General features: G+C 58.1%; 1 protein-coding gene across 1 annotated transcript in view; it reads left to right on the top strand.

Annotated features, from left to right (window-relative positions):
- NRXN2 (neurexin 2) overlaps positions 1-10,359 on the top strand; it is a 114,019-nt gene that overhangs the window by 67,573 nt on the left and 36,087 nt on the right. Inside the window, 5 exon segments of the mRNA XM_014588343.2 lie at positions 1,069-1,188; positions 1,580-1,961; positions 2,540-2,730; positions 4,219-4,392; positions 4,745-4,864. Coding sequence (XP_014443829.2) covers positions 1,069-1,188; positions 1,580-1,961; positions 2,540-2,730; positions 4,219-4,392; positions 4,745-4,864 — 987 coding nt within the window.

The raw sequence follows: 10,359 nt of genomic DNA, 5'->3' as shown, positions 1-10,359 counted from the left end.
GGATCTGCCGCTGCATCTCCAGAAGTGTCCACAAGGGGGAAGGTGAGGCCCGCAGAAAAGAAGATGAGGGCGGGACTGGAGCAAGTTCTGAGCTCTTCTCTCCACAGCTCCATGTCAGCTGGAGGCTGGGGGCGTTTCTGCCCTGGGAGCTCTTTCAGGGGTGACAGGGAGCTCTCCACAGGGGTCAGGTGGAGAGTGGGTGTGAACGTCTCCGCGCATCCCAGTGTGCCTGGGCTCCATGTTCTGTCTCCGAGAGAGTGTTTCCGCATGGCGTGCCTTGAAGTCACCCGGGGAGGTGCACGACGTGGCAGGCCCAGGTGGACACTGCGTGTGCTCAGCCCCCTTTGGTTACGTGTGTGTGGTGTGAAGTGTGTACGCTGTCCCAGCTGGAGTGAGCTCCGGGGCCCGGGGATGACCTGGCAATGCTGCAAAGTCCAGCAACATTTTTAAAGATAAGTATGTTTTATTTTAGACTCGGGAAGCTGGTGATCCTGGTCTTGAATAAATAGTCATAGTTCTTAAGAACTAGCCAGGGGCGTGCAGAAAGCTCACAGTGGGTCCCACTGCAAAGGGGGGAGCTGCTTGCCTGTGGGGAAGGAAGCTGGAGTGCACATGTACATTTGGGTGCATGGTAAGGCTGTGTGAAGTTTTGACAGTTTTAGGTGTGTGCTGATAATGCTGGGATCTAGCTGCTGGCCACACACATTGACGGTCCCTAGGAGTCTGAGGGGAGAGGAATCTGGCTATAGGCGTGTCAGTGTGCAGGGCTCAGGGCACAGTCCCGGAGGCACCGCCCACTTACTCCAGCCAACACCGGCTGCAGTCAGGCAGAGTGGCAGTGCCGGGCACGCCAGGGTTTATGACGATGTGTGTGTGTGTGTGCGTGTGTGTGTGAAGTCTCTGTGTGTGCATGTACTCGGGGTGCGAGGTAAGGCCATGAGTGTGTGTGCTTGTGAGTGGCAGAGCTCGTGTGTGTAAATGCGTGCACACGCGTGTACTGGGGGTGGTACCTACAGCCATCTGTGAGGGTGTCTAGGCGCCACGCTCACTCCCCCCTTGGTGCCGCAGGTAAAGGCCCCGAGACGCTGTTTGCGGGGCACAAGCTCAATGACAATGAGTGGCACACAGTGAGGGTGGTGCGGCGTGGCAAGAGCCTGCAGCTGTCTGTGGACAACGTGACCGTGGAGGGTAGGTGGCCTGGGCCCAGGGAGGTGGGCGCATCTTAGTGACCTACGCTTGGCCTCCTTGATGACCACACCCTGAGCTACTGTTCCTAGAGCCTTCTGGCAAGCTGCCTCTGCCATCTCTCAGTGGGGTGCTTCCAGGGGGGTCTGGGCCCCAAGGACCCCTCCAGCTCCCTGCAGGCAGCATTTCCTTGGAAGCTTGCCAGCCCTTGACTAAGGTGTCCCATCACTTGCTTGCCTTTTGTGCCTAGCTGAGGGCATCTCAGCTGATGTCGCCCATGGGCGATCCTCATGTGGAGGGCAGCTCCTGGGAACCCGAGGCCCAGCCCAGAAATGACCATGCAGGCCGAACCACAAAGCCTGACCCCCCTCACCTCGCTCTCCTGTCTGAGCAGGACAGATGGCGGGAGCGCATACGCGGCTGGAGCTGCACAACATCGAGACGGGTATCATGACGGAGCGGCGCTTCATCTCCGTGGTGCCCTCCAACTTCATCGGGCACCTGAGCGGGCTGCTGTTCAACGGCCAGCCCTACATGGATCAGTGCAAGGACGGCGACATCACCTATTGCGAGCTCAACGCCCGCTTTGGCCTGCGTGCCATTGTGGCCGATCCTGTCACTTTCAAGAGTCGCAGCAGCTACCTGGCACTCGCCACACTCCAAGCCTATGCCTCTATGCACCTCTTCTTCCAGTTCAAGACCACGGCCCCTGACGGGCTTCTCCTGTTCAACTCGGGCAACGGCAATGACTTCATTGTCATCGAGCTGGTCAAGGGGTGAGGGGCTGGCGTTGCACCACCGTCCAGGAAGTGGCTCCCTTCCCCGTTGACCTTGATACAGCTCCTCTAGCCACTGCTGAGAGACCCAGTCTTCCTAAAGCACAGGGCAGACATCAAGGGTGCCCCCTTACAGCTGAGAGGCTCCTTCCTCCACCAAGGTGGAGAAAAACCCTTCTACTCTGCTAGGTCCCCAGCTAGGGGTTCCCAGTCAGCTCCGCTGTCCTGGCCTGGCCCTCTGTCCTCTACAGGCAGAAGTTAGCCTTGCCCTCTTTGTGAGTCAGAGGACCTCCACCAGAGCAGCTTGGTTGCTGCCTCCAGAGGACCTGCTGCCCTTCAAACCTCTCCCTTCCACAAGCTTCTCTGCTGAGCCTGTTTTAGGGTCCAGCTTCTCAGAGGCCCTCCCTTGCCACGTGACAGAACCTCACTTCATAGCCCTCTTGCCATTTGTTCGAGTCCTTCTCTATGGAGTGCTTTTCCATGGCACCTAGAACCCTCATCGGCCGTAGCTCCTCCTTACCCCACCTTCCCAGTGTGACCCTGCCCTGACCCAGCGTCTCCTCCTTACCGCGGGGCAGGTACATCCACTACGTGTTTGACCTGGGGAATGGCCCGTCCTTGATGAAGGGGAACTCAGACAAGCCAGTCAATGACAACCAGTGGCACAATGTGGTGGTATCCAGGGACCCAGGCAACGTGCACACGCTCAAGATCGACTCCCGCACCGTCACGCAGCACTCCAATGGCGCCCGAAACCTCGATCTCAAAGGTGGGGCTGGGGCCTCTGGAGCATGCCTGGCCCTGGCCCAGACACCCCCTTACCTCACAGGATCGCACTTCACTCTTGTGATTCTCTCTCTTCCCCCTGCCCTGAGTTTCCATCTCTCTTTCTCACCCTCCACTGTGTCTGGCCTGACATTGTCCTGCCAAAGTTCTGCTCAGTTCCTCGAGTGCCTTTCCATATGGAAAGCTGTCTGCGGGATGTGTCTCACAGGGACCTGGTGGCCTCCTTCTACGGCTAGGAATAGGTAGCCTAAGCCTTCCAAGGACTCTTGGACCCCCAGAGTTGAGAAACTTGCCTTGGTTGAGGGCTGGTGAGGGAACAGGGAACTTAGCATCCTAGCAGGTGCCAAGCTTGGTGGGAAGATGAGGGGAGGAGTGTGTAGCTGTAACTGGGGTCCCCTAATTACGTATCTTAGGCACCGATTAGGCTACCTCTGGGGACTTGTTGGACCTGTGGTCGCACCAGGGTCTCACATTTCCCAGGGCCTCTTCAGCAGTCCTTGAAGCGGCCGCTGTCTGCCCTAGAATGGGAGATGGACAGAGCCAGGAGGACTGGTTGAGAGGCCTGGGCTTGGGCATAGGAGGGCTGCAGCTTCTCTGGCACCCACTGGGGCAACGTGAGCTACCTCTTTACACATGCCCAAAGGAGCCCTCAGCTCCATAAGGACCCTGGGTGTCAGTGTGACTCAAACTGTTAGAGCTTGGGGAGGATTCTCCAAGACCATTGAATTCACCTGCTGCTCAGATCCTGCATCGGCCAGATCTGGAGGCATGGTGCTGCAAACCCCTTTGCTCCCAGAAGAGGGCGATGTGTCCCCGAGAATGGGAAATAGCAGCAAAGCCAGGGGCTATCTTGGCTGATCTTGTCTTGCATTGAGTCTGCGGCCAGGACAGCAGATTGGCTTGGCTGAAGCTCTGTTAGGAGCTGGCAAGGCTTCTGGGGAGTCTGGGCTCCCTGGGGGGGATCAGCTATCCCTGAGGAGAGCTTCTTTCCAGAGTCCCCAGGTCAAGCCCTGGGTATTGTTGGAAGGGGGCTGGGCTTAGAACTCCCTAGGAGAATTCAAAAAGAAGTTGGGAGAGGCTTGAAGGAGTTCTGGGTGTGGGAGATTTTAGGAGGGAGGGAGTGGGGGTGGAGGGGACGGGGCTGCACGTCTATGAAAGGCCCTGATTACAGGCCGGAACTGGAATCAAATGTGTGGGAGAGAGCATGGAGTAGGTTCCTCCAGCTGTCCTCCCCCCACCTCCAGGCATCTGGGCTTCTCTGGGAGGGGGGCAGACAGATGGCAAAGTGGGGAAGGAAGAAGGAAGAGGTGGAGGTGGGGCTCTGCAGGTCACTGGATCGTATAAGGGACCTGGAGCTGGGATGGGATACCATATCCCTGGAAGGGCTGGGGAACCCGACAGTCCGATGTGGGGATCCCGGGAGGGGAATGGGGACCTGGATGCCCAGGCGTTGACCCCACTCCCTTTGCAGGGGAGTTGTACATTGGTGGTCTGAGCAAGAATATGTTCAGCAACCTGCCCAAGCTGGTGGCTTCCCGGGATGGCTTCCAGGGCTGCCTGGCTTCAGTGGATCTGAACGGGCGCCTCCCAGACCTCATCGCCGACGCCCTGCACCGCATCGGGCAGGTGGAGAGGGGCTGTGATGGTGAGTGAAGGGTGGAGTTAGGTGTGACCCTGCTGGCTGCAGGAGGGCCAGTTGCAGAGGCAGACTGGGGCAGGTCACTTCTGCTCAGCTGAGGGGCCCTCTTAGGCCTTGTCCACCCAGCTCTGGAGCAGGGATACAAATGGGTGAAGGATCACTTGACCTCCCTCTTCCCTCTCACCCTGGCCCCTTATCACAGTCCAAGGCCAAACCTAACAGTCTTTGAGCTCCCCATCCCACCCCCATGCCCCTCAGGGCTTGGCCTTTTTGGCCTGGCAGAGCTCAAAGCAAGACCTCCTGGGGAGGGAGGGGGCTTAGCTGAGTCGGGGGTGTTCCTTCCTCCTGCCCCTTCCAGGCCCCAGCACCACCTGCACCGAAGAGTCCTGTGCCAACCAGGGCGTCTGCTTGCAGCAGTGGGATGGCTTCACCTGCGACTGTACCATGACTTCCTATGGAGGCCCTGTCTGCAATGACCGTGAGTGCCTGGGAGGTCGACAGGTGGAGGTGGGGGAGGGAGCTTCGGGCCCATTCCCAGATGAACACAGGCTGTCAGGGAAGGTCGCCAACGGCCCAGGAGCTGTGTGGCTTGCTTCCTTCACGTCCCTTGTCATGAGAGTCTGAAGGGACTGTTGGATGCTGTCCCCTTGGGTATTTCTTTTTAGGGCTGTGCAGGATTGCCGCTGCCTGGATCCTGGGCGGCCATCCATTGATAGGTGGCCTCTCTTCCTGGCTCTGAGCTGGTGGGACGGTTCTCTTCACCCACAACCAAAGGCATCAGCCTCTGGTGTGAACTCGTTGCTGTCCTGGGTGACGTTGGCAGTGGCCTCATGTATTAGGCTTACCCCTCACACACACACTCTGTTGCACAGGGAGGGAGGGGGGCTGTTACCAACCTGTTCCCCCTTTCCTTTGGCGCCCCCGGCAGTGTGCATTGGGACCCCACGATTTCCCACCCAGAGCAGGCCCACACCCAGAGGGCAGGCCCACACCCAGAGGGCAGGCCCAGGAGATTACCAGGCCAGGCCACTGGACAGCTGGTTGCCCTGGGCATAGCTCCTGCCGTTTCCTTTCTTCCTCGAAACTGCAGGTTGTCGCCTTGAGCCACAAGGACACCCCCTAGTGTCATGGCTTGGTCCCCCTCCCTGGCTGGGCATCTGCTTGCCAACATGCACATGATTTGAGGCCCTCCCCAGACAGGGTGGCTTTAGCAGAAGTTTCCTGTCTCTGTGGTCAGTGACTGGTTAGAGCCTGGTATAGGGAGGGCAGCTGGGACAGGAACTGGGGGAGAGGCAACCTTCTGCTTTGGGGGGTGGCTTGTGGCCTTCGAATTTTCCTCTGGTGATCGGGCTGAGAGCAGGAGGCTGAGCACAGTGTAGCCTCCCCAGGCATTGCTTCCCTGGGATAGCCCTTCTCAGAGACCCAGGAGGAAAGTCAGCTGCCTGGGGAAACACATCCATACCCACACGCGCAGACACAGGACGGTGCTTCCCTGTTTTACGACCACAGAAATGAGGCCCAGAGAGGGACAGTAGATTTCTTTTTTTGGAGAGGTTTTTGCTACAGGGCACACGTGCTCGCCAGGCAGACAGAGAGAGACAGAGAGACAGAAAGAGAGAAATCACCCCCCAGGGGAGATGGTCACGCTGCAATCCCTTCTCCTCCCTTCTCCTCTTGGGATCTTGGGCACACACGCACACGCGCCCGGCGTGAGTTTTAAGCCACTGGGTCCAGGACTCAAACCACAGTTGACTACTTGGGAGTCCAGTGACATGGCCATTACGCTAGCTGCTGGGCCCAGGGACAGTAGATTTCTTGAGGTAACAGCAGATCTCGGATGAGAACTCGGGTGAGTGCTTTAGCCTCCCCTTACACTGCTGGACCTTCCTCGTTGGGGTGTGAGTACTGAGTTTCTGTCTTTATAATTTTGAGATAGTTTTGCTATAAGGCACGTGTGCTCATGAGAGACAGGGAGATAGAAAGCGAAAAATCACCCCCCAACCTCCCTCCCCCAGGCAGGATGGCCACGTTGCAATCCCTTCTCCTCCATTATCCTCTTGGGCTCTTGGGCACACACACACACAAGCACCTGGCATGAGTTTTAAGCCACCGGGTCCCGGACTCGAACCGTGGTCGACTTTGTGGGAGTCCAGCAATATAAACATTACACCATCTGCTGGTCCTGAGAGATTTTTCATACAGGGTACATGTGCTCACTGGATAAACAGAAAGACTGAGCAATCACCCCCCGGGGGGATAGCCATGCCACAACCCCTTCTCTTCCATTCTCCTCTCAGGATTCTGGGCATGCATGCACACACACCCGGCATGAGTTTCAAGCTGCCAGGTCCAGGACTTGAACTGCAGTTGGCCATGTGGGGATCCAGCACCTTAACCACTATGCCACCTGCTGGACCCAAGTCCTGAGTTTCTTACGGAGAAAACATACTGGTTCCAGGGACTGGGGTTCTTAGGTGGGTGCTGGCTTTTCCATCCCTATAAAAAAAGTCCAGCTCATCTTCCTCAGCGCTTTCCTGGTGTTCTCAGGCATGGCCGGCCCTGCGGTACCACCATATCCTCACCTTGTCCCCCAGGACTTTCCTCATCCTGCCTCTGTGCCTTCCAAAGTGTCCCAGACGCTGGCCAGCTACGGGTACTTCAGCCCTGGCTGCCGTGGTATAAAGATGGGGCGGAGGCTGAGCCTCTTCCCCTCCAGGTAACTCAGCTTTGCACTGATCGGGAGATGATGGTAACCTTGTTCTTGATAGTAACGCTCTCTACTGATGGTCTAGTGATTTGCGGCTTACAAAGCCCGAAATCCGGTCCTCAGAGAAGGCAGTGGTATGAACACCATCCCTTCTGTTTAACTGATGAGGAAACCCGACCACGGATCGAGTCACAGGGGGTCTGTGGCAGAGCTCAGCTAGAACCTAGGTGCTCTGGACTCTGTGACCTCCCGCTGCTCATTTAGTTCCAGGGGTGGTGGTGGTGGCGGTGCCTATGGCTGTTGTTTTGCACAGGATGGAGGGAGTCAGGATAGAGACGCACTATTGCCCATCACCTGCCTTTTGCTCCCACCCAGTGGAGCCTTCTGGCAAGGGGCACAGGGATGGATGAGGTGTGGGGGGCAGGCATTAGGGCATTGCGACACTATCAGCAGGGGTAGGAAGAGCACCTCCTCTGGGTTCCAGACTGGTGGGAGGCAGGGAGAGTTGGGGACAGGAAAGGGGCTTACCTGGGAAGTCACCATCCCTAAGCAGTGGTCTGTGTGTCTGGTGGTGGTGGCGGCGTAACCTGAGCAAAGCTGTGGAGCTAAAGACAAGGTGGGTACAACCTGGGAGCCCGCATGGAGCTCAGCGAGCCGTTCCTCCAAGTGCCAGCCCTGGGGTACTTCTGAGATCTCTGCCCCTGAGATCAGGGCGGGACTCTGGGAGTGGGGTGGGGGGGTCTCCCACAGGGCTTTTCAAGCTGTAGCCTCCTAGGGCTGCTCCTTCTCTAGAGCTTGTCTCTGCTGTTTTGGTTTGTTTTGAATGCTCTCTCTCTATGCTTGGTCTTCTTGGGTCATGAAAGAACGTGGCAGAGAAGTCAGCTGCGTTAGCCCAGTTAGTGGGGGCATGGGAGGCCTGGGCCTGAAGAGAGGAGAGGGTAGGAATGGCCGAGTGGGGAGGAGCAGCACCGGTCCTCTGAGGATTCGGATTGGGGTATGGAGCTGCCTAGTGGGGAAGACAGGGACGAGGAGCGGTCCGACCTTCAGAGCAGTCCGACTCCATTCACTGCCTCAGCTTCTCCATCTGTGACGTGGGGACTACCTGGGAGTAAAGGGACCACTGTGTTCCTTCAAGGCTCAGAAGTCTCTGCTTGGGGAAGACGGGAGAGAAAAGATGAGAGGGCGAGAACCCATCTCTGTGATGACAAGGAGCCAAGTGGAGAATGAAAAGGAACATGGGATGAGAGAGAGAGGAGAGAGAAAAAGAGGGGCATTTCCTGACCTTTGGCTCCGAGGCTGGGGTTTGGGATCTTGGGGCCCAGAAGCTTCCAGTGGGCCTGTTGGCTGCTCAGTCTTTCAGGGACGTCTCCTGCCTCTCCCAGGAGGTCGGTTCCTCCCCATCTCTGCCTCCCTGTCTCTGTTCATCTCTGCAGCCTCTATTGATCCCCTGCACACCTCTGTCTCCCTTTTCCCCTCTGTATCCCCCCACCCAGCACAGCCCCTCCAGCTCTCTCCAGTTCCCACTCACATATTGATTGGCCTCTAGGCGGCTTCCCTTCCTCTCCTCTCGCCACAGCTCCTCCCTCCTCCCTCTGGGACCATAAATTTTCTGCCTGCTCAGAGCCCTGTCAGTCTGTATTCCAGAGCACAAGAATGGGGTGGTGAGGGCAGGAGGACAAGGCCTCTGGGAGCCCCAGTCCAGCTGTCCAGCCTGCAGTCTCTCCTTCCTCGTGGGACCAGGACCACTTGCTGCCTCTTGGGGGCCTCTGAGAACCTCGTTCTTCCCTGCTGTAGGGCTGGAGGCCGGATCCTGCCCTGGTGTCTAGCGAGGGTGGAAGGAGGGTGGAAGAACGACAGCAGTGATGGGGAGCTGCCTCTGGTCTAGACTGCATCCAGGAGCTGGGGGCAGCATGTGTGGCTCTGGGGCTCGTGGTGACTGGTTTTGCTCCGAAGTGGAATTTAGAGTCAATAAGCAGCCTGCTCTCTCCCGCTCTTCTTGTCCCCTTCTCTTTCAGCCCCCCTCTCTCACTTCACTGCCCTTTCCTTTTGCCCTTTCCTTACCCACCTGTCCTCCTCACTCTGCCATTCTTCCTTCAGCGCCCTCCATTTGCCTCTGTCCCCTCTGTCTTTCTCTCTGCTCCCCACCCCAAGCAAGCTGGTAGCAGGTGCAAAGGTGGAGGTGGCATCCAGATGAAGGCAAGAGTCTCTCTGACTTACCTCTGGGGCCATCACAAGTGCTTCCTAGAGACCTCCCAAAGTTTGGGGGAACCCCACTTGGGGGCACCCTGAGTGAGAAGTGGGTCCTGTACAAAAACGTCCCAGGAAGGGCTTTGTCCTCAGGGGACACACAGTGAAGGGAGTGTTGAAGCTAGGGGAGGAGCAGCAGGCATGGGAGGGAGGGGTTGGAGGAGTGGGGGGCTTGTTCTGGGAGCAGGAGAGCACCTTGGGGAGGTGACGCGTGCCCTTAGCGTGTACATGGTGTATCTTACTATTCTTGAATACCTCTTGGGGCTCTGGGTGCATCCTTTGTGTGCCCGTGGTGAACGACCCTGTTTGGAGGGTGGCTGTGGGCACTGGGGGGGGGGTCTGTTTGTATGTCGATCATTCACCACCTGTGATCAAACACTGTGTGTGTGCATGCAAGGCTCTGAGCGTGTGTACGTCTCAGCCCAGAGTGATTTGGTGCGCCAGCGTCTACGAGCAGTCTGCACATATGTGTCTGAGCCTGTGTGCTTACCCGCACGCTGGTGCCTACACGGGCACGTGGGTGCCTCCATACCCAAGCCGTCCACATCCCAGCGTGCACGTGCGTTCCAAGGGATGCGTGCAGAGGTGGCGGTGGCCACGTCTCCGTGCGCTAGACCAAAGAGCACTATTGGGGTTCGTCCAGGTGGGGAAGGGGGAGGGGTGGAGGAGGAAGAGAACCGCCTCTCTTGCTAGCCTCTGTCCTTTTCAATTATTCAGCAGGGCCCCTTCTCGGAGAGGTGGGGGGACGGTACGGGAGGAGAGCGCGCGTCCGGGCGCGGGGGAGGGGCTGGGCCCCCCCCCCTCCCTCCCTCCTTCTCACTCTCCCTCCCTCCCTCTCCCATCCAGCTCTCTCAGCCTCTGCAGCAACACTCCGCTGCCTCCATCTCTCCGCCGGAATCTCGCAGCCTTGCGCCTTTCCTCTGCTCAGCCCCGCTCCCCTCCTCTCCTCTCCCCTCCTTTCCTCTCCCTTCATTCCCCCCTCACCCGGATTTGCTTCCCTTCCCCCTTCTCCCGCCCCC

The sequence above is a fragment of the Tupaia chinensis genome, unplaced genomic scaffold, assembly GCF_000334495.1.
Source record: "Tupaia chinensis unplaced genomic scaffold, TupChi_1.0 Scaffold000273_1, whole genome shotgun sequence".
NCBI lineage: Eukaryota > Metazoa > Chordata > Mammalia > Scandentia > Tupaiidae > Tupaia > Tupaia belangeri.
This window is presented reverse-complemented; position numbering and strand designations above follow the sequence as displayed.